We start from the raw sequence: 25468 nt of genomic DNA on the forward strand, positions 1-25468 counted from the left end.
GCCCGCACGAAGGGAAGGAAGGCTGTAAGATCAGTCATTGTCCGAGCACCGGGCCGAGCAGGCAGTGGTCGGGCAATGGCTCCGTGTTTCATATATTTTTTAAATACATTTAATTTTTGTGTATTCTGTTGTTTCAAATATAGTGTGATTTTTGCATGAATAAAAAAATTGGTAATACATGGAACATTGAGTCAGAATTTCTTCGTGACCTGCTTCTAACCTGTATGTTCCACTCATCACCTAATTTTGAGCTAGCCGGAGTGGTGAAGAATTGTTACATAAACACTAACAAATTTATTCCTTTTCCTCTTCACTATTTGTCTCCTTTCCTCATCTACCCTATTGTTGCAACTTTACGTTTTTCCACATTTGTTACTGTATTGTAGATGTAATAACTTATATAATCTGCCAAGTTTAACTTTTTTTCATGTAAATCTAGATACGTGTTTCTAAACTGAGATTAGTGGACCTTGAGGCTAAAGTTAATTGTTCAAAAGACATCAAAGATTAAGGATGAAAATTGTGTAAATACAAAATTGATTGTTACTAAAAAAAACTAAATAGCACTTACTGTACATTATCTTTGTTAAAAGATATTGATTTTTTTGTAATTATTAATTTTTTTTTGGTAGAAAAGTTTTTAAAATAATTCTGTAGACACATATTTTTTCAGTTTTTACTTCAATATATTTTGAAGTTTTTATATTCTTGAATTTTTTTTTATAATTTAATTCAATTTTGAATAATTTTTATATGGTCTTTATTTTAATTTTTTTAAATCAATAGAGTGCTTTTTTTAATAAAATAAGTAAAACATTTTCTAAAATATGATGTTATTTATGTTGTTGTTATCCCTTTTTTTTTATTGAATAATGTTTCAGCTAAGGAACTACGAAAAAGGAACTGTAACTGAAAGCATGCTGAGGAAGATAGCTTCTTACACAGCTCGTAAAGAATTGGAACCAGAAAATGTTGCAAAGAAATCTAAGGCAGCAAAATCATTGATGGAGTGGGTGCTAGCAATGGAAAACTACTCCAAAATAGACATGTAAGGAATTCTTGAATATTTGGAATTTAAATACCATAGTTGTCAAAACTATAAATTTAAATATAAAAGTCGGAATTTTTATGTCTGAAATCAAGAAAAGGTTTTATACTCTTGTTTAAGGCATCAAATGCTGCCCTGCCATTTGGGCATTTGGCATTAGAAGTCTTCAACAGGGCAACCAGGAAGTAATACTTGAAGTGCAGCTTCACACTACTAGTCTGAATTCCACCAGCAAGGCATCACTTGCTGTCCTCATCTGATAAAAGTTCTTGAGTTAATTCTGTTAAACTAATTGAGGAAATTATGCATGTACGGATAACTACTAATCAAAAGGATATTTAGCAAATGTCAAAGGCAGTGGCAAAATCTCATCCTTATCTCGGGTATTCGTAACTTTCCACTGCCATCAAAGACATGTTAGGTAAATACCAAAGTAAAACAATACTTGCTTACTTCAGTGCACTGCTCTAACTGCCAGGGAAATGCTCAGTCTTCAGCGAACTCCAGTACACGCTTGGAGCAGGTCAGTGTACTCAGGTTCAAATTCCTGTCTGGACAGCCTGATTTTTTTTTTTTTCCCCTAATTCAGGTTGTCCACATTCCTGAATTTAGGGAAAAGTCAGGAAGTTGGAATTGGTAACTTAAGTCAGGGTATTTACTCTTGAAATTCTGGAAAAATTATGGAATTTCCCCAGTTACACTAACTTGTTGGGAGGGGAAGGAGTATACCATGCTCCAGTCTGCTATCACTCAGACTATGAAAATTTTTTTTTGAAGATGGTGTTTTAGTGCATAGTCATGCATATTATAAAATGTCTTATGCTAGGTTTTGTTTGAACTAGGCCAGCTATGGGGATGGTAGAGGCTGGATTTTCTGTATTTTTTTGAGAAAATTGCAAAATTGGTTAATTATTTTGTGAAAATAGTCATGTAAATTAGACAATTTGGTCAAGAAAAATTAGGGGAAATCTTATTACAGATATGTGTGCACATCCTGTAAAGTCACTTCAGGAAAATGCTGGAACGGTTCTCTATTATTGGTCATGACCATTTTCTGCCCTAGTAGTCCTAGTTTAGTTTTGTAGGTGCTACTGTCTCTAATAACCTTGTAAAGCCCCAATAGGATGGAAATACAGTAAGTCCTCTATTTACGTCGTACCGAATTACGTCGTTTCGGATTAACGTCGCTAATGTTTGAGTACTCATGTTTCAATTTAAGTTGTCGCCGATTCACAATAATGTCGTTTACAATGACCGTAAATCTTTATTTTAACCAAAACACCGTATATAATTCGTTTATAATTCTTTGTTTCCTTTGGTAGTTAATTTATGCTATGTAGCGTAAGCTACACGTTCACCGTCTTATCTTATCATACATCATGAGGGACGCTTCCTGCTCTCCGCTGCTCTCCGCGCGGTGATGCAATACCACCAGCCCGCCCGCTCGGCCACCCACGTATCTCGCACGTAGAAGTGTTATCTACTTCCCGCAACGACACAGCATTTTCTCCTACCCCTTTTCGTCCAACTCCTTGGCACTTCAGTAGAGGTGTAAAAGTAACTAAAAAAAGTGTACCCGTATGTATTCGTTACTATAACAATTAGTACTCGTTACTTTCGTATCGTTACTCGTTACTTCTGATACCGCATAACATGCTATGTTATGTAACAGCAACGAATCGAGTCGTATTTCGTACGCGTACAGTATGACGTCGCGTAAATAATAATAAATCAAATATAAACAATTAAAAGTATTTGATAATTAACAGCTTTTGTTAACCAAGAAACAATAAAATCTCATTAGAGCAGCTTTATTATAATATCTCTTTTAAGATAAGAACAAAAAACGTGAAAATACGCGATAATAAAAAACAAAAACATACATATTTATAATTTGTAAAAAATACTTTCTTACATTGTTTCTGTTCCAATCTCAAACTTTGTCTACACACACAATACCTTTAATAAACAGTAAAAATCTTGGACGACGAATTTCCAAATTATACTTTTCTTAATAAACAAACATCGTTCTTTGTAACGAATAAGCGCGCGCATGCGTAAAACATACGAAAAATGCGAGTAACGAAATGCATTCGTGTGTAACGTTTCGTTACTCGTTACTAGATGCCGCACCCGTTACTCAGTAACGAATACATACGGTTTGCTACAGCTCTACACTTCAGTCGCTATGATATCATTGAGTTGGCCGGAGTTTTAAACGTGCCGTTGTTAACTTTATCGTGATTAAATGCGTTTGTAGTAAGCCTACAGTATCAGCTCACTACAATTTATGATTTTTTCTTCATAAGATGTCTTCCAAACGACTATATATCTGTTTTTATATTTCAATCAATAAAGGTAATAAAGCAGCTGGTTAAATAACCATTCTATAAAGCTGAGAAGTACTAGTTGGACTTGTTTCCCACGCTGTCGGTTGTAATTTGCTGATAAAATTGCCCGTCGTCACGTCTGTATGCCAGCGCTTCCGGCCGACCTTGGGCCGTGGTCGGCCGGTGGCATGAAACATGGCTCATTTTGCGTCGTTTCTATTTACGTCGCGGTTTTCAGGAACTTTACCCCGACGTAAACCGAGGACTTACTGTATAAATAAATGTCCTTTTGCTCATTGTTTTCTTAGCCAAAGCACCCTGACACACAACATCCTGCAATTGTGTAAAACCACCGTAGTGTGTCAGGGGCAAACGAGGTCACTCAGTCTAGTCAAAATAATATAATAATATAATAATATAATAATATAATAATATAATAATATGCTGTTGACCTGGAAGAACAGGTAGGAGCAACAGGGAGGAACGAGAGACTTGAATATCGTCAGGGCGCAAACCTGTCATACCTTTTAGTGAAGACGTCATAACTCGATTGAATGCATTTACCCAGACTGCTGGTGTGGCTGGTCAGACCTAAGTCTGTGTCTGCAAGGATGCATTTACCCTTACCGTTGGTGTGGCTTTACAGACCAAAGTCTGTGCCTACACAAAAATCACAGCATGTTGCAGCCATCTTAGCCCCATTACTTAGAAATGTAAAAAAAAAAAAAAAAACACCCATTTTAGCAAACAATCTACTGAAATAATTTTGATAAAATTAAAGAAACCAGAATGGTCATCTCACAGCAAAGTGCAGATAGATGTTCATGACATCACTGTGGCAGTCCATCATTGATGCAGTGCGCAAAGCCTTCACGACGTGATTAGAGCTTTGAAGTCAGTTTTAAAATATACGCAGGGAAACTGAAGCAAAGTAACACACAAACAAACACTTCCTGACATTTCATGTCTTTAATACAATGATCTCTGTCTATAAAAACCCAGATGTAGATGAGACTGTAACCCTAATTCATTCCCATATTCTTACAATGAAACTGCCACAGATATTGTAATAATGTTGAAGAGTATCACTGAACCCCCTAATCATCTATCTTCAGGAAACGTATCTTTACCTTACACATATTGCATAGAGTGTGCCTGTGGTGATATGTGTACTTTGTTATCAATATTTATCATAAACCTTAACTCCATTTATAAAGTTATAATATATAGAGTATTCCTCGAAGTTGGTGTATTAGTAAGAACATACTTTCAAACAGCAATGCTTTTCTTGCACACTTTCTACATCCAGTCATGACCTTAGGCTGTGACACCAGCAGTTGCTGACCTCCGGGCATCTGCTCTCTGCAACTGATAATTTTTTTTTTGATAATTTATGTCTGCTCATCTTTCTCTGCCATACAGACATGAAGGGAAAGATGGCATCTAGCATGGAACTAACACGAAATTGAGTTTAAAGAAATGAAAGGCACTAATGTATGGCTCGGTAAGGCATATTCTGGGATTAAATAATTGGTTTTGTAGCGACGGTTACTTTGCACTGTGCTATATGTAGGGACAAGATTATGCAGTGAATTGTGATAAAACCAAAATAACACTGAAAAGCATGTTGATACAAGTTAATACACTATAAAGCACCAAAATACAATTAAAATCATGAAACTAATCAGAATTTTCAATCAAAACATAACTTTAATGACAAATTTGACAAATACCTTACTTTTTAAATATTAAATTCAATGCAAGTACTTTATTTAGCATGATGTTTGTACCACAATTTAATAAAAAAAAAAAGATTGTTTACTGATTCAATCTAGCAACTGTACTTAATTACTCATTTTTACATTACGACTTTAGAATATTTTTCAAACACAGAAATACTTATTTTGTTGTTCCGAAAAGTTATACATGCTTATTTAAAATCATTGTATATTGAATAAGTCAACAAGTTTTAGTTTAAATTACACTGTTTCTGAGAAATGAATATCATGGAGCATTTAAGTATAATTTGTTCAGTAATATGATATATTTGTTAATAAATAGATTTCACAAATAAATAAAAACAATAACACCAAAATCTTTTGTTTTAATAATGAAATTGGCCTGAAAATAAAACCATGTTTAGGTGACAAGTCAAATTTCTCTGTAAATATCTTTAACCATCCTACATATTAAATGGAGTTGTACAAGACATGTTTGTTGTGTAAAATTATTGTTTGTGTGTGTATGTGTGTGTATAGAATGAACTAACAGTGGTATTTTCGGATAGCTTAAATTGTCTTCTGTGTCATATAAATACATATGTACTTTTGACATGTTGGTACAATGCACAGAAAACTTTTAATCAGCCTGAAACCAAATGAATCCATAATAAATAAATTTATTTTTGTCATTTCCATGCAAACATGTTAGCCTATTTAATAAAATAATTTTTAATCATTGGAAAGTCTCATTTTTACTGTAGGTGCATCCAAAGGAAGTTTAAGGCACCTGAACCCTGTACCTTGTCCCCTCCGTTCTTCATCCTTTCTTTTGATCACAATTCTCGATGGATAAAGTGTGGTTTTGTTGGGAAAATATAAGTCTATGAACGTGATATTCCCTTCCTCCACATCGCCTTCCCTCCATCACCATTATTACGAGCTTCCAGATCCACCGGTGAGATTTGCTGCAGTTAACTTACAAACATTACTTTTCTGCTAACTACTAGGAAATATTTTGTTCAAAAGCATGGTTTTGTTTTCAGAGTTGTGGCTCCTAAACGACAAAAATTAGCGGCAGCCATGGAAGAGTTAGCCAAAAAACAAGAAGAGCTTGCCAAATCTCAGGCTGAATTAGCAGCAGAAAATGCCAAACTAGAACTACTTGCTGAAGAACAAAGACTGAAGCAACAAGAGCTGAAGAAACATGAAAAAGAGGTAACTACAATTTACATTGAAATTGTGCACCTTGTCACAGAAAATGCTAATGTACTTGTATGTAGGATTGTTACATTTACCCTAAAAGTTATTGTGATTCATAGAGACCCCGAAAAATGGTGAAGCGCGAAATTCACAAAATAACGCGAAAATTTGATACTTTAAACAAATTTTGCGACTTTCCTTTGATTTTGAAATAGTCGCGAAATTCACAAATTTTCGCGCGAAATTCACGCTTTTTCGCACAAAATAATGTCCTTATGTCGTAAGTTCTATTTATTTACGCCATCATAAACATAGGCGTGAAATAAACATAGACTGAAAGACTAGTGCCGTGATATTATCTTCGTTTTGACACGTTACTGAAATCCACGTATTTTTATTTCTCTGTTTACAAGCAGTAAATATTGCCGTCGCAAATGAAAACAAAATGTAAAAATTGTCAACAATCGATATGTGCGCACTACCAACATAACAAATTGTCTCTACAGTTTTCGTGTTTTGAATAATGGTCGTTTCTGCCGCAAGGCGCACTGGTGTTGATTTTTCTAACCTAATTTAATCGCATCGAGCTAAGATGGCAGTCATTTTTGCGTGCACATATCTATGAGTGTTTACAAATACCGTCCACATTTTGTAAGTTTTGTGATACAATTGAATTTGTGGCTAAGATGCTGAAAACTTCGACAATGTTTGATCGCGAAAGAGAGATAATATCGGATGATTTTATATTTTTGATCAGCGGGACAAAATTATGATGTGCAAGTTCTGCAACGTGCGGGTTGATTGTACACGCAAAGACACGTGCAAAAATCATGTGGCAAATTACACACACAAAACAAAACAAAAAAGACAATTATTTTGTCAAGCATTCTACCGTGTCTAAACAAATCTCGGTAGGCGACAGCGTGAATAAAGCAAACAAGCTTGAAAGTGCAGAAAACAAGAATTTTTTTTCTAATTTTGTTAATATGATGCTGTAAGTTAACATTCCTTTGGAAAAAGCTGATCATCCAGCTATGAGGGAATGGTGTAACACCCATGTTGAAGGTTAGCCTTATTTATTTAGAAATGTTTTCCCCCTCTAATAAAAGTTCATAAGCATATGTAGGCCTACAATATTATCGATTAACTTACCTTTACTTCAAATAAATATGCAAGTACCTCAGATTAACAAACACATAAATAGGATGGATTGCATTGTGAAATGGTGAGCACACCACAATATATTTTTGACTGATTGATTGATGATGGTTTGACTCTGTAATCCAGCAGTACCTAATCTAGAAAAGGTTAGGTTAGGTTTGGCTAAGAATTGTTTTGAATAAATTAGCCCATTAATATTTTTCAGCGATAACCTTATAAATGCTACCTATTTATAAGTATATTGTAAGTTAGGGGTCGTCCATTAATCACGTGATGTTTTTTTAGCAATTTTTTAACCCCCCTCCCCCCTAGTGATTTGTGGTGAGGTTTTAGACTTACCCCCCCCCCCCCCCCCTTTCTCCCAAATAAATCACGTGTATTTTTTTGTTACAAAATATTTTTAAAAATTTCAAAATATTATCTTTAAATATAGGTATAATCTAATTTAATTCTGGAAAATTAAGCACAGTGATAAAAATGTCCAGACACACATTAAGGTTGCAGGTTTATTCTCACTGGCATAAAAATAATAAAGGAAAGGCTTATAAGTAAAAATCGCGCGAAAAAATAAATACACGTGATATCTCTCTACACCCCCCCTCCCCCCTTGTGATATTTCGTGATTTTTCCGGACCCCTCTCCCCCCCCCCCCCCCTTTTCGAGCCTCACGTGATTAATGGACGATCCCTTATGTATACATTTTACGTGCAGGGGATTTGCCATCATCAGCCAACACTCTTAGAGAAACTTATGTCCCAAAAATTGGCCAGGCAAATAAGGAAGCAGTAAGGCTATGAGGTTTTTTTAACACCACCAATGGCATAATTTTTTCACAATTTTTTGGGGTCTCTACTGATTGCTTATTTTTACACCAATTTTTTGCACCGCTTGCTAATTTTTACACCGGTTTTTTGCACCGCTTTTGTCATTTTTTTGCACCGCTTTTGTCATTTTTTTACACCGAAATGAGCCAGTTTTATTAACCATTTTCTGGGGTCCCTAGTGATTCATGATAGAATTGTGTAGTTTCATTGGAATAATATGAACATGTTTTACTTCTTGCAGCTTTATAATATCAAGTAATTGTATTTGGTAATGTCATTTTACTGAAATTAAATACTAAAGAACAGATGCACAAGGTAGGATTGTGCTTAAATCTCTTAGGTAAAATGTATAGAATATAGGTATTCACTTACTTGATTGATACTAGTATTTTAAACAAATTTATGCACAGTGTTGTTTTTATTCTGTATTATTCTATATCTTGTTCAGCAGAAGTCTGAGAAGTCTAATAAACTAGAGTAAGGCAACTACATATTCAAACATAACATGACATTGTCATCTAACTGAAAGAATAAACTGAACGACTGATACTGATCAGTGAAATTTTTTTAGCACTTGTGACCATTCCTTTATTATTAGACATTGATTGCTGTCAGACAAGAGGGCGATGGGTAGTTGTGTCTTGTCGGTGTGCTGGTGTTTTGGCTCCATTAGTGTAGTGCAGTGTCGCAGACAGATGCTCACTCTTTGCCTCTTAAGCGAATGTAATTGGCTGTCTGAAACAAGGAAAGAAACCCAATTGTATGTTTGATATTTCTCACTGCAAAATCACTTGCCTATGGTTGCAGTTAAAATTTTTATATAGTTGATAAGTTAAAATATGCAATTCAAATCAACCAAGAATTGAAATGATGACTTTTCATAGCAAAATAGCAGTTATATGTGAACTGACCTTGGAACACTATTTAAAAACTAATAGGAAGTTTATCGACATTTTTCATCTACTTCATGCTAGTCAACCATGAGAAGCGAGGTTTCCGTAATAACTAGAGTGATGAGCGTTTGTATGTATGTATGTTTGTATGTACGTAATATATGTAATGTATGTATGTAATTATGCAATGTGTGTATGTATGTAATGTATGTAAACTATTTATGTAGTGTATGTACGTAATGTATGTACGTATGTGACTTTGTCCGATGATAATATTTGAACCACCCTTTGAATGTTTTTTATAATATTTGGTAGGTAGCTAGGTATGGCCGATGGAATTTTTAAGTTCATGTGCAAGCAAAAGTGGTCTAGGGGTTTTTGATATGTTTAATAAATAAACAAATAGCTTTCAAAATCAAACATATTACTGTGCAGTTTATCATAATTTTTGGGCACAAGTTTTGAATTCTAAGTTTAAATTTTCATTTTTAAAGGACACCAAAAAATAAAGTTGCATTTTTAATTTCATTTAATTTTGATTCTATTACTGTACTCTCCGACGTAATATTCTGCAACCCAGTGCACCTGTGCTTGTTCACAGACCCAATTAGACACTTTTGCTGACGATTGGTTATCGCAGCATCTCGGCCGCAGTTTGCATCACGTTTTCTCCCTGTAACAGTATGACCTTTCGTTCTAGCGAACGCTACCCCAAGCCCAGCGCTAGCATCTTTCATTTCTTGGAGGCAAGCATGGGTAAGCTGTTTGGCGGCACGTCCAGGAGCATATTACAGTCCTCGGCGACGCCTCGGGACGGTCCACACGACGCTTTTCCCAGGCGACTTAGCAAGTTTCAACCCCCCTTCCCTCTTCTCCCCCCTGTGGCTTCTTGGGAACTTCAACCCGGAGCATCGACCTCCAATGAACCCGCGCAGGGTACATGGTCTCCCCAAGGACATACGCCCTTGTCCAACACAGCCCTCAGCGAAGCCTAGCGGTGGCAAAAATCCCTAACCTAGCTCTGCCCGCTGGTTGCGAGTGCGCCCAGTGCACTCTAGCGGACGTTTCTGTGACCCTCCAGACAGGTTCACCTCTTGGCCGCCAGATTTCTCTCCTGTCCCTCCATTAGCCCCAGGCGGACACCCCTCAACAGGTAGCGCTAAAATCGGTCAGTGCTACCAACTTCGAGATATCAAAGTCAGGGTTTTTGTGATTCCCACTCGGAGAACTTCGGAACCTTTTGGTCCGGACGCCAAAGTCTCCCCCCCCACCATTTGATTGAGTTATTCCTTTTAATTAAGAGACGTGGCCCCTCCGGGGACACTTCGCGTCGCGATTTCAGACGGACTGCATTAGGTTATCGGCGGATCGGCGAGACGCACAGCAAGACTTCTGTCCGGCCGTAACCGAAGATGTAGTCAGACAAGGGATGCTATCCGTATAAATTCTTTCAAGTAGTTTAGTCCATCTGTACACAGCATAGTAATTTTTTTTTTTTTTTTTTTTTTTTTTTTAATTTCTGGAAACACCCGCGACTCCCGCGATCTTCAGATCCAGACGTGCTACGCTTCGGGCTTTAGAAGCTACCTGTGTGAAAGGGGCTTTGCTGAGCCCGGAGGCGTGATTGTACATTGGTGAAAATGATTCGAGATCATGTTCAGAAGTGCTCGCGTCAGGGGAGGTCTTAAAAGTAGCCTGCCCTGAGAGCTTGCAAGACATAGCAGTTCTCGTCATGGATCGGAAGCGAATTACAGGCGACGTTCATGCGCCAAGGCGGGGATAAACGGATACACATTCTGATTCGCAAAAGACTCGGCAAAAATGGGATCTAGGGCTGAGAAAAATTGGGGAGGCAGGCCTGGCAAATATTTAACTTGAGTGTACAGTAGGAGGAACAAGTTTAAGTTCTTGCAGAAAAGAATGACTGGTGACATTATTTTTTAAAAATTCCAATTTAAAATTGTGCGTCACACGGGGAGTGTGTGTGTCCAGGCGAGGGAGCTGCAAAGGAAGCTGGAGATGGCAGAGCAGCTGCTGATAGAGCTGGGAGGGGAGCGGGAGCGCTGGGAGCAGACCCTGCACCGCCTCAGCAAGCAGTTCGTGTTCTTGCCTGGGGACTGCTTGCTGGCCACGGGGTTCGTCTCCTACGTCGGTCCCTTCGTGTCGCACTACAGGCAGCAGCTGCTTTCCTTGTGGAAAACTAAGGTCATTTATGTATATACTTTTAAAATATTAGTTATATTTATATGTAAACTAGTTAGCAACCTGTTAATTAATTACAATAATTTTAAGTAATAAAGAGAAACATTAAATTGTTAGATTTTAAAATATATTAATTTATTACTTTATGAAGTGGTTATGCATAAGGCTTTTTAATTTTAAGTATAGATTCTGTTTTTTTTTTTAAGGATGTATTTTACTTTGATGTAATCAAACTTGCACCTACCGTATTTACTCGCATGTAGGTCGCGGCAATTTTACCAGATTTGATGGGGGAAAAATGAAGTGCTACCTATATGAGAAGAAAAAATTTTTAAAAATTTTTGAGGAATTTTTTTTTTGCAATATTTTGCTTTAAAATGCGAAAAAGAAGTTTGTATAGGTGTAGGCAAATTTATTTACAATGTATATATACAGCGAAACAAACCCCTTATTTACGTTACCGTTATTTACGTTTTCCCGTTATTTGCACTATATTCTTCAGGTCCCGTTTGGTTCCCATTTAGTCCAATACAATACTTTCACGCAAATTACGACTCAAAAATAGAATCCATCCCGCTATTTACGTCACGTAACAACCATAAACAACCAGAAAATACCGTGGGTACTTTAAGAGTAGATAAGATTAGCTAAAAAAGATTAGCCTAAAAACATTGTGAGAAACGTAACGTTTATAGTTTAAATCGCAAAATATACATATTTTATAACATGAAAAGTTGCTTTTATTTCTAAACATGTAATAATTTAAGCCTAGGCATGTAAAAGTCCGAGTAATTATAGCAGGAGACAATCTAAAATGCATGAGGGAAAAACGTAAACACACGAATGTATGAACGTGGCTGATTGTTAATTTCTGATACTGTATTTATGTCACAACTTAGCCGAAATACTGGTACGAGACAAACTTCACAAGATAAAATGAGCGGAGTCTTGGTAACTGTTTTATACGTATTTTATAATTTCGGAAGTATTGTACAGTTGACGCATATTTTTTAAACCAACAATTTATTTCTGGGGATCGTAATTAATTAATTATTGGTATCAAGACATCAAGATGGACGTAAACTTGAACATGTCATGGCAGCGAGAAAACTGGTGCGTATACCAATAAACTGGTATTAGAACTGGACAAAACTGGTTCACGGGAGGTGGAGGTTATATTTTTTTCCGCTAAGCTCGCATCTATTGGCTGGCTGCTGATGCAAGGTCACGAGTCTGGGCGGAGCGTTGAGTGAGTTATACTGCGCATGCGCAGCTCAGTGAACAAAGAGAGCCAGCAGGCGCGCCGTAACAGCAGCTGATCGAGTACAATGACCTTTCTCCGCGCACGGAGCACGGCGCGGTAATAAATTACCGGTGCGACCTATATGGGGGGAATCTTAAATACCAAATTCAAGACCTCAAATTATGGGTGCGACCTATCTGCGATGGCGACCTATGTGCGAGTAAATACGGTATTTCATTGAATTTAAGATTATGCTATGCTTTACACTACTGTTTCTTTAATTTTGTTATAGCTATTCTTAAAATAATTAGTTAACTTGTCTTTATTACAGCCATATTGTTTAAGATTTTTAAAACAATTGATTCTCTATTGTAAAAATAAAGTACATTTATAAATTTCTTATCTTGCTTATTAGTTGTTTCTAATTATGCTTTGAATTACTTAACCTTAATTTCTAAATTGTTCTTCCCTTTCCTCTTTTTGCATAGGGATTGTGATGGGTGCCACCATCTACTCCTTATTTTCTAACTTTGGTTTTTGTACCATTTAAAATTTCTAAGAAAAAAGCCATTTTACGAAAAGCATATCTCATATATCTAGAATCTTTTTTCTCTGTGGCTTTTAATTTTGGCAGTTAGTTTTAACCTGCCTTTTTTTTCTTTAATTATTTTATTTTGATTCTCCCAATTTCTTTTGGTTTCTTCAGCAATTATATCAGCATTTTTAAAGTACTTATGTTTTTGTGGACGATGCAATGTGTTTTGGAAACTGGTAACACGTTACGCCACTGTTAGGCACTGCTGTCACGGTAGTGTGAAGCTAGGAGCGAGTCACACCGCAGCACGGCAGTGATCAGACTGGGTTAAGTGTTGGCAAGTTCACTTAGAGCCAGAGTGTACGAAACGCAGCAGAACTGTTTTAATTATGGAGCTGACAAATGAGACTCGAGCAAGGGAGTGTTAGAAGACTTAACGGCTACCTTAATGCTTCTTTACGTGGTGGTTATGCTGCAGACATGACTACACATTGACCATAAAAGTGAAAACATTCCTTTCTGATTTTTCTTAATCCGGGCATGGACCTTATATCGGCTGCACTGAAGGTAGTGATCATGTTCAGTGTAAGCAATTTTCAGATATCATGTTTCAGTAGATGGAGCTATGCATTTCTTTTACGCATTTCAAGATCCTAGTATCCTGAAGCCTTGCATTCAGTGATTATATTATTTTCAACTGGAAAATGAATTTACTTGTTTACAAGTGTTGTGTGGACTCCCATTTGACACGGGGGGGGGGGGGGGGGGGGTCGATCGGTCGGCTTTACGGTGGATTGTTAGTGGGCGCCACCACGTGGTACGGCACGTGGACCCGGTGGGACTCCTAACTCAGGGCGTGACGTCGCCCATGTGAGACGTGATATCCCCCCTTGAAAAAATCTAGCACTAATTCCTGCCCGCTCTCAGCGTCGGGCACGCTTTTCCTTACGAAGTGGGCTCTCAGGCGTCCCACACGCCGTCACTCTCCACGTGGTCACACAGATTGAAAATAAAAGAATAATACGTGAAATTCACACACCTGATTTATTCCGCTAATTCCGCTCACACACGTACACGGTTGAAACTATACAAAACGCCCGCGGCACGAATCGGTTTATAGGTGATGAGCCACCACGTGGTCACATATTGAATTACGTAGTACAAGATAAAAGACCGAGACTGGTCGTGAATTAATTAATAAAGCAGTCCCCCGACCGAGAGCTGCTCCGAGGACTAAAAGAAAGCGATTGAGATGAAATTAAAGTTAACAGAATTACTTGGCAGAGAATACAAGCGGTGAGGTCCCCGGAGTGCTGATGCGTCTGCTCTCGGTCGTTGATGGCGGAAGACTGGGGTGAGGTCATGGCTCGCTCGACTAACATGGCGTCCTCCCGCCGAAACAATTACCGTTAAAAGATATTAGCGAATTCGTGCCACAGGAAATTAAATTAACATGACGAGAAAGCATTGAAAATTATGTAACAATTTTTGAATGAATTGAAAAGATTGTACAAATTATAATTATTAAGATTTAAATTGAATTATTGTCTGGCTTTGGGTTTCCTCGGGAATGTCCGGAAACGCTATGATATTTTAATATATAAGTTTTAAAAAATAAAAGTACATAAAACCCTCCCGGCCGATCTGCCGTCACGTTGCACTTAGGGAATATAAAAACAAACAACACAATTATATATACTTATGTTTTTAGGGGTGTGGCGCACTGGTTCGACAGCGCCCTCTTGCCAGGCGAGCACACATGCACGCACACGTACGCACGGGTAGGCGGGAGGTTTGAATAGAGGGTAGATGGTGTTTGGGCGGTGGCATATCGGACTTACAGGGGGCCGTAGGCCCGGACGATGTCAATTGCCCCCCCCCCCCCCCCCCCCCCCCCCGAAAGTAGGCCGATGTGACAGCGCCGAGTGACAGATGGTTGAGAGGCGTGGCCTGCAATGTTTACCTCGCGCACGTGGTAATGTTATTGTTTACGTCCGTGCGGGCAGGTGGCAATGTTGACGTGATGGGCGAGCACTGTTTACACGATGACGGGCGACGATGTTGAAATGATGGCGGGCGAGTAATATTTACATGACAGACAATACACACGGGCAGAATGGGCGCTGGCTGACTAACCTTGGGTGTGGAGACCCACCAGTTGCTCCGAGCTCCGAATCTGCGTCAGCTGCGGCTGCGGCGGCTGTTGCGTCTCGCAGCGCGCGGCGGCGCGGCGGTGGCCAAGGTGCCGGCCGACAGGGGCGGCGGCGATCAAGGTCAGGCGGCTCGTGGCAGGCGGGCAGCAAGCGCGGGCGGCGCTCGGCACGGCCCGGCTCGGCCTCGCAGTCATACGGGCGCTTTGCGGCCCGTGGTGACTGACGGGTGACAGGTGCACGGGTGGTGGTCACGTTCGGTGGTGGGGCGGTCGGGCGTCCAGGTGTCGTGGCGTCGACCTGCATTGCGTCAGGCGGATGCAGGGAGCTCAGGCGACTATGTAGCTGTGGTGACTTGAAGGTGCGGCGTCTCAATGCTGCCAACTTGCGGCATGCGCGTGGCGTCTCGGGCGGCGAGGCACTTGATCGGCGTACCGATACTGTGGCGATCGGCGTCGGAATCGGGCGTCGTGGCGTCTCGGTCGTCCCTGGCGTCGCGTCAGGTGGGCCTGTAGGCAGCGTCAGCATCGACGTCGCGCGTGTCCGTCTCGTTCGGTCCAGTTCATCCGTCTGTGCCTCGAAGCCCGGCGGGCACAGAGGAGCGAATCCAGGTGGCGGGGCGGCGCTCAGGCGTCTCGGCGTCAGGGTCCTGAACGTCGTGTCGCAAAGTGTCTCGTTTGCGACCGAGCACTCGGGTGGCGGTAACGAAGGCATGATGACGTCGAAGCCAGGTGGAGGCGACAAGGTGGCGCGAAGCTTCGGCGTCGAGTCTGGCGGTGTCCATGGCGAGTCGTGTGGCGGAGATGATGCGGGTTTCGCCGAAATGGATCTGAGTGACGTCGGGGCGGCGGTTCGGTGCGGTGGCGAGGTCATTCCGGCGTCGGGAGGTGTCTCCGACACGAGGCGGGTTCTGGACGGCGTTGCAGACTGCGGCGGGACGGTCGGCGACGTGCGTCGCTCAATTAGCTTCGGCGAGTCAAGAGTCATCACAGTCGGGATGAGTGGCGTCGGGTCGGCGAAACGTGGTCTTGCATATGATGACGTAATCGAACCAGTGTCGGGAGACGTCAGGTCAACGAGAGGTGTCAAGGCTGTCGGTTCCGGGACAGGAGGCGGTGGGAGCGTTATTGGCGTCGGGACGGCGGGCGTCGGGTCGACGAATCGCAGTGGTTCTGGTAATGCCGCGATCGGACCTGAGTCGGGAGGCGTCAAGTAGATGAGTTTCGGCGTTGGCACGACGGGCGTCGGCGTCAGGACGACAGGCGTCTTCGTCAGGGCGGTAGGCGTCGGAACACGTGACGGTACGGGTGACGTCGGGACGTACCTTTGTGATGCTGGTGTCGGCGTCGTTGGCACGTGGTGCGTCGGCGAGTCGATCTGCGTCATTTTCGGCTTGAGCGGCGTCGGTGTGAGCGGCGTCGGCGTGAGTGTCGTCGGCGGACCGGGAAGCGTCGAGACGTGTCTTGGAGAAGAAATTTTCGGCGTCTCTGCCGGGTACTGCGCCTGGGTGGCTAGGTAGTCGGTACATGGTGCGCACGTGAAGGTGAAAAACTTGCTCAGTATGGTCCTTTCACGCTCGCTGATAAGGCTACGATGCCACAGGCTGGCACATTCCTGGCAGTGGTAGCCCTCGCTAATTCCTCCGGGACACGACTAGCGCCTCACTTCGTCACGCCGTGTATGCGGTACTCGGTGCAATTGCCACACTCATACCCGGCGGCGGTACTGCCGTACAAGTCCCAACTCGGGCAAGGGTAGTAACAACCGATACACTCGTTCGCATACATATTCACACACGTGGTACTCTACACACGAACAGTCCTCATGTCCACATCAGCACTGTGTTACTTACTGCGCTCGGGATGCGTTGTTTGTGCGCGAATTCCTGGAAGCGTGATCGCTTGGCTGGCCACGTGGTCGGCGCGCCAGAGTCCCGCTATGCGCTCCCTGCGAACAATAGTTCCAGCGCGAACTTTAGTTCCGCGCGCTCCGCGTTACAACCGTCTATCTCACGCGCTCGTACAGGTCTCGGTACTAGACGTCTGCTATCACGCCCCACGCTCTTGGGAGCCACTTGTCAGGGGGAGGGGGGGGGGGGGGGGGTTTGATCGGTCGGCTTTACGGTGGATTGTTAGTGGGCGCCACCACGTGGTACGGCACGTGGACCCGGTGAGACTCCTAACTCAGGGCGTGACGTCGCCCATGTGAGACGTGATATCCCCCCTTGAAAACATCTAGCACTAATTCCTGCCCGCTCTCAGCATCGGGCACGCGTTTACCTACGCAGTGGGCTCTCAGGCGTCCCACACGCCGTCACTCTCCACGTGGTCACACAGATTGAAAATAAAAGAATAATACGTGAAATTCACACACCTGATTTATTCCGCTAATTCCGCTCACACACGTACACGGTTGAAACTATACAAAACGCCCGCGGCACGAATCGGTTTATAGGTGATGAGCCACCACGTGGTCACATATTGAATTACATAGTACAAGATAAAAGACCGAGACTGGCCGTAAATTAATTAATAAAGCAGTCCCCCGACCGAGAGCTGCTCCGAGGACTAAAAGAAAGCGATTGAGATGAAATTAAAGTTAACAGAATTACTTGGCAGAGAATACAAGCGGTGAGGTCCCCGGAGTGCTGATGCGTCTGCTCTCGGTCGTTGATGGCGGAAGACTGGGGTGAGGTCATGGCTCGCTCGACTAACATGGCGTCCTCCCGCCGAAACAATTACCGTTAAAAGATATTAGCGAATTCGTGCCACGGGAAATTAAATTAACATGACGAGAAAGCATTGAAAATTATGTTACAATTTTTGAATAAATTGAAAAGATTGTACAAATTATAATTATTAAGATTTAAATTTAATTATTGTCTGGCTTCGGGTTTCCTCGGGAATGTCCAGAAACGCTATGATATTTTAATATATAAGTTAAAAATTAAAAGTACATAAAACCCTCCCGGCCGATCTGCAGTCACGTTGCACTTAGGGAAAATAAAAACAAACACCACAATTACATATACTTATGTTTTTAGGGGTGCGGCGCACTGGCTTGACAGCGCCATGTTGCCGGGCGAACACACACGCACGCACACGTACGCACGGGTAGGCGGGAGGTTTGAATGGAGGGTGGATGGTGTTTGGGCGGTGGCATATCGGACTTACAGGGGGCCGTAGGCCCGGACGATGTCACAATCAACTGACTTGGGTGAGTTTATGCACAAAATATCAAACTGATTGTTACAGTGGTTTTATGTAACTACTTAAGGTGTTACGCAACTTAATGTAAACATTTTACGTGAACAAATAATACGTAGTGTCTTCATCTCTGAAATGCAAACCACGCAACAGTGAGTAACAGTGGTATTAGCATCGCCAGAGCTCTGAACTGAATGTCTTAACCAATTTCTCAATGATAGCACATAAAGTACACTCATGTCATAAAATTTTTCGTATAATGCTAGAGTTCTAGACTTAATCAGTATTTTTAGATAGATTTTGAAGAACTTCTGGATCATATTTATATAGTTTTTCGTTTCATGTTTCTTAGACCCCAAAAGTATACTCAACTCAAAAGTTTATTTATTTATATATATATATATATATATATATATATATATATATATATATATATATATATATATAATGAGTTCTTCAGGAGACACCTAAAAACATTTTTTTAATCACACAGATGGTAAATATATAAAAAATACATGAAGTTACATATTACTGTAAAATTAGATATTTTCAATTTGCTGCAGTAAATAAGAAAAAAGGAAATAGATTCTAAAATATTAATAAACAAAAAATACTTAATTTTTGACTTAGTCCATTTCATTTCAGGGTGATTTATAAATGTGTGTGTGTGTGTGTGTGTGTATGTGTATATATATATATATATATATATATATATATCTTGTCGTACTAGGGAGGTAAGGGAACGTAACGAATGGAATGTCGGAGTGGGCGCCACCACGTGATATGGGCACGTGGACCCGGCGGAGACTCCCTTCAGGGCGTGACGTGACCCGTGTAGGGCTAGGCCTGGTTCCCTTAGCACGCGATACCGCTCCAGTGGGCTCTTAAGGCGTCCCACATGCCTCGTGGTTCAGGAGCAGGGACACGTGGTCACTCGACTAAAAATCACACGTTGGACGTACTCCTTTTATTTCAGCAACGTTACAACATGTCTCCAATCGCGCTACACCTACATACACTATGAAACTGTTAAAACGCCAACGGCGGGAGAGAATAAGTTTACAGGCTGACCAGGTCACCTCGTGGCCTGGCCTCGTTAGTTTAGGACGCGGTTCGTGATTAAATGTTCGAATTGAACTTAATTATTTATTAGAACGAGTCGGCCACCTGGGGTAGGCCTTGCAGATACAAAAAAAGGTTTAAGAATGATAATAAGTCCGGCGGATGTTAAAAGATCAGTTGATTAAGAAAAATATGAAGTTGCGCGGTGCTCACCAAGCATCCTACCCCGGGTGACGAACGGAAGTGACTGAAGAGGCCAGGGCAGCATGGCGGCCGGAAAGCGCTGGATTTACCGTTAGTCTCTCCTGTTATTTATTAAAACATATTTTAACTAAAACAAATACACTAAAAATTCTATAATAAAATTATAACAAAGTTTCCTTAATTTTTTAATTGAGTATTGATTATTTTAATTATGATTATGGTTCAAACTAGTTGCGGGTAGTTTCATTGCCTGCCGCGTGGGGCGCTGCGCCGTCCTTACAACTAGCACTTAAAACATAAACACTTAGGGAATATTATTTAAAGAAAAGACAGTTAGGTAAACCTAAAAATTGAATAATAAAATAAAAGGGGTCGTGACACAGACTTTACTCCCGCCTCTTGTTGGTGCCTCACATGCACACACACACACCTGCACACGGGGCGGCAGGTTTGAAACAGAGGGTGTCGGTGGGAGGAGAGGGGTGGTGACGGCGTGAGGCACAATGGGCTTATATATATAAATATATGAGAGAGAGAGAAGCAGCTTACTTGACAGGTGCATCGGTCAGTAAAATAACTGGCGCAGGGCCCTGCAGCCGCCCCTTGCTTGCACAGCACACACTTACACAAATGAGTTAAGGAGTATTGTTTGTATAAACCAGGGAATTCCTCCCCCAATTGAACAAAGCCATAACACGTTGTTTGAGAACCCTTGGTATATACCAACAAAATGCACATCGTTTCAAATACTGATGCTGTGATAACTGAAAATATATTTTTAATTATTTTTCTCTGTACACATTTGTTTTATTATTTTTTTATTTCTTTTTCATGACCAAGCTTAATCTTTTATTTTTCATTGAAAATATTTACTGCTTTTCAGTATTTTGACACTATGAAATAATTATTTTATTTGTTATTACTTTGTAATTCTGTAACAATTAGTTCAAACTAAGACTCAGAAAGTCTGCAAACCTTACAGTGACTAATGTTTTTTTATAATATTATTAGCTGTGGTACCCAGCTTTGCACAGGCAGATAAAGTTTTATATCTATCCAGGTACATAAGTATTTTTAATAAGGATGCCACTGCCACAGCTATGCAGCGTCTCAAAGTAGCTTGACAATCTACTGCATCTGAGCAGGCTATTCACTGGCTCTCTTGGCAGCGAGACACTTAACAAACACAAAAACAAAACAAAACAAAACCAAGTCATAATTAAGTAGAAATATTAACTAATCTACAAGTCCAACCCGAACTGCAAACAACTGATGTAATGGTCATTGCCATGGAGATGCAGAAAGTATCAATGCTAAATCCCATTACCATGGATACAAATTAAGCTTGAGGTGATTACAGAATTATGCTCCAGATTTATGCATTTTCCCAGGATAAAAAGGAGTCTATATCACTCTCTGGCTCATAAGCTATCTCTATGCAAAAAATCATGTCAATCTGTTTCTCTGTTGCTGCATGAAAGGACTAACCAACAAACACACTTTCGTATTTATAATATAAGTAGGCGATATATATCACATTGTTACATTCCAGAGTTGGCCCGGCTCGGCAACACAGAACAATAACAAATACAATTGAAAACACTATTAAAATTTTGTTTATATATTTGAAAATAATTCTTGTTACAAGTTACATTTTTTCTTACAAACTGCCGCCAGTGCGACCACACCTTGGGCCGACGAGACAACGACCACTACTGCCCGACTGTAGACTACTACCTCACAACTGCTACTGAGTTACTGAACTCTGATACTGAATATGCACCACGCAGATACCGTCCCTTTACAAGACAAAACAAAGGAAGGCAACCCCGTGGGCCAACCGACCAATCACATTATTTCCTGAAAAATACTGGCATGGGGAGACACATCACGCCACCTCAAGGTTCGCCCTGATTGGCTGGCGACACAGCGCCCAGCGAAAGTTCCAGTTTCGTGGTGCGCAGTTACACGTCCACGTGCTGGGATTTTCCAACGACGCACTATCTCGAGGTGTGACAAGTGACCTGCTGGCGACAGTGTGTCGTGCCCATGTCCTCGTTTCTTTTCACTCTTTCTAGTATGTTCTCAAAATTTACCGTCCAACTATCCACACTATGCTTTAAAATATATAAAGAAAGTTAATAATACACATGTTAATTTTAAATTATGAAGAAAACAAATAATAAAACACTACTAAACATTACTTAAATTAATAATTATTATGAAAACACCAACAAAATATTTAAAATTAAAATAATTATAAAATATTTACAAAAACATTAAACATAAAATAGTGTTATTCAAATGAATAAAATAATAGGGGGGCGGAAATTCTGCAACGTTACAACATTATTATGGACACGATAACTGCAGTAACTTTGAGCAAATCACTTCCAAACGGATACCCAAAATATTGTAATGGAAAATCTCGGTTGAGTTTGTTAATGGACAAAATCCGTCCAATGGAGTAGAAATGGGGAAGGTTTTTTGTAAAACAGGAAAATTGCTATAACTGCCATAATATGAAAAAATCACATCATTTTGAAAGTGTTAAAACTTTTTCATAACAACTAGTCAACTGCAAGCGGTAGAAAAAAATAAGGGTTGGAAGACAATAAAATTCAAAACTCCCTTAGTAGGCACATAAAATTGATTGTAAATCTAATAATTTTCATTTAAAACTTTTGTCTAAAACAATTTTTTATAAAACAGACCATAGCTGCAAATGGTGTAATAAACAGGGGTTAAAGGACAAAGTAATATTAACTGTCTTAGGGCCGGTTTTACGACCTCCCGTTAAATCTGAAGAAAGCCAGCTAAGCTAAGCCAACCTCCGGTTAAAAAACGAATGGTGTTTTACGACAGGTACTTAGCCGGAGGTTGGCTAACCAAGACCTGACGGAAGCGTATGGTGTAATATCTGATGTGTTGGTAATAAAATAAACTATAAGTTGGTTACATTTGTTTTTTAAGTTTTTTAAGCTGTTTATATATTGTTTTTTGTGTGATACTGTAAATTCTGAGTCTTATGACGGCTGCAAAAAAAATGTTGTAAACTTTATTTGGCAACAGAATTATATTAAATTAAACCAAATAAATACTTTGATATTTAAATTTCTTGGTTTTCTGCATAACCTAATCCATTTTCTTGTTTTCAACGATATTCTTGTATTTCAAAGGACAATTTATTTTAGGTTATGATAGGTTAATTTAATATAAAGCAAGTGTAAATAAGTCCTTATGCACAAAAAATAGACAGAGGAAAAATATTTATGTTACAGAGCTATTTTTTTCTGTCATATTCTTTATTTAATAAACCATGTAGATCCTGCCTCATGAAACTACATGGTATTTTTCATTTCACAGGTGTGGGTTTTATTAGTGTGCTGTTTTCATTTCAGTATCATCATCCACATAAATTACTTGCATGACATGAAGGTAGTAGAGGTTTGTAAGATAGGGAGGGGAAAAGGTTATCCTTTATTTTCACATTTAATTTCAGTCCGGCAAAATTGGACCATGTCAGGAGTCATTTGAACTTCAAATCCCGGATTTGGTTACTTTATTATGAATAAATGTACATATATATATTCTAACTACATGTACTGAGTGTTAATTACAATCTATTTCTCACAAACACATGAATTTTATTGGTTTTAATTACATTTGTTTTGCAATTTTTAAATGCAGTAAATTAACACATATTTTTAAATCATTCTATGTACATTATATATATATATATATATATCCTTAAGAATTAATTAAAGACAAATATAATTTAGAACTCAGCAATAGGCCTACCTAAATTATCGCATTATATAATTTATAGCCAAACTTAGATGAATTGAAAGAAGAATTTTGTGTGCAGTATTAAATAACTTCATAGAAACCTGCATAAAATGCAGTTGGAAATTCACAAATAGTCATCCTCACTATTACTGTCAACAACTAACCTTGCCTGATATCTCGCCATTTTCTTTTCTGATGCTCGTTAGTTTTAGGTTAAACAGCTAGCCCTCAGTTCATTGACGGTAAACTTTAACCGGTAGAATATCTCAGATTAATCATTAACTGTGGGCCATAAAACCAAAATACGATCTATCTGGAAGTTAAATTGAAGCCCTAGGTTTAACCGAAGGTCATAAAACCGGCCCTTTGTAAGCACACTATCTATCAAATGTGTTCAAACTGTTTGTAAATCAAATAATTTTTATCTAAAACTGTTTTCTGAAACCATTTTTGATAAGACAAACAATTCTTGGAAAATTATTGAAAAAACAGTGGTGGAAATTAAAAAAATACATTATTTCCGTACTATATATGCTATTAAATCCATCTATAATATTATTGTGAAACCTAAAAATATTATTTACAACTTGCATCTGAAATAATTTTTGTACAACCAACCACTACTTCAAGGAGTAGGAAAAACAGTGTTTGAAGGATGAAAAAATTAATAACTCCCTTAGTAAGTACACTATCAAATCCATTCAAATTGTTTGCAAATCTTATAAATATAATCTAAAACTTTTGTCAGAAACAATTTTTGATTAGACCAACCATTGCTGCTAAGGGTGAAATAAACAGGGGTAAGAGGTAAAACAACTCAGAACTCCCTTTTTAGGTAAACTATAAGATCTATAACAATAAACGGTAAATCTTCTAAAAATTATCTAAAACTTTGGTTTGAATCATATTCATAAGATGATCCATTACTGCAAGAAATGGAAAAAACCAGGGTTTTGAAAAAAAAGAATTCCGTTCCATTTGGGAAGCCTACTATGTACAAGAGTTTTGGACCATACCCGAACACACCTGAAGAATTCACTTTGGCCAACGTCGGGATTTTGTTCACGTTTTGTGTAGTGTATGTGTGCAATAGTTCTAGGTTGGCAGCCATGCCAAGAAGTGTGGAGGCCGGAAGTGTAGATAGATTAGGTTGTTGTTGTTGTTGGTGCAGGACCGAATGGCCGATGTGTGTTAGGTCGGGCAACCAGAATCGCAGCCCATCGGGCGAAGTACAATGAACAGACATAACATTTTGTAAATGTTGCGCAGGAATTTGAGTAAGTCTGTAAGCATGGCACAATTAAACAGTGATTTAGAAAAGTTGTTTGAAAAATGTGTTAAGAAAAATTAAGCCTATATCTTGAGGTTTGTTGACACAGAAGTTGGATATAAATCATTTATTGATGGATTATCAAAATTATTTCATAACAAGCAGAAAATAATGACCTGGTTGGTATTTTTTCTGAGTATTTGCATTCTTACATTTGCTATTGGTGTCATTCCAACCACCCTTAAGGGCTCTCTATGATGAGCACCTATAATGGGAAAAATACTTATGGTGTCATTAAAAAAATACTTATTTAATATGCACCTAAATGGCAATAATATTAAATGGTGCTATTAATGAAACACTAATTACATATTTTACATTTCACTCAAAATACTTACCTGTCATCTGTATGGCTTCCAAAAGATAAAAAATGTCAGCAGCTATTAATAGAATGACTTCATAAATTCCGTTCTAAATGCAAAGTATGGAAATAATTTATAATAGGTATTTTATGTGACTTGTCCAAAGCCTTTGATATTAGTAATTAAATTAATACAGGAATATTATTTATAACAGAATAGTTGCAAAACTGTATTATGTAAATAACTAAATACATATATTTTGTTACCC

General features: G+C 39.4%; 1 protein-coding gene across 2 annotated transcripts in view; it reads left to right on the forward strand.

Moving 5' to 3' along the window:
• Positions 1-25468, forward strand: part of LOC134531211 (dynein axonemal heavy chain 2) — an 864487-nt gene that overhangs the window by 659975 nt on the left and 179044 nt on the right. For both annotated transcript variants that reach the window (XM_063366870.1, XM_063366871.1), the window contains 3 exons: positions 882-1048; positions 6143-6314; positions 11170-11382. In XM_063366870.1, the coding sequence (XP_063222940.1) occupies positions 882-1048; positions 6143-6314; positions 11170-11382 (552 nt within the window). The remainder of the gene's footprint in view (positions 1-881; positions 1049-6142; positions 6315-11169; positions 11383-25468) is intronic.

This window comes from Bacillus rossius, chromosome 3, assembly GCF_032445375.1.
Source record: "Bacillus rossius redtenbacheri isolate Brsri chromosome 3, Brsri_v3, whole genome shotgun sequence".
NCBI classification, from domain to species: domain Eukaryota; kingdom Metazoa; phylum Arthropoda; class Insecta; order Phasmatodea; family Bacillidae; genus Bacillus; species Bacillus rossius.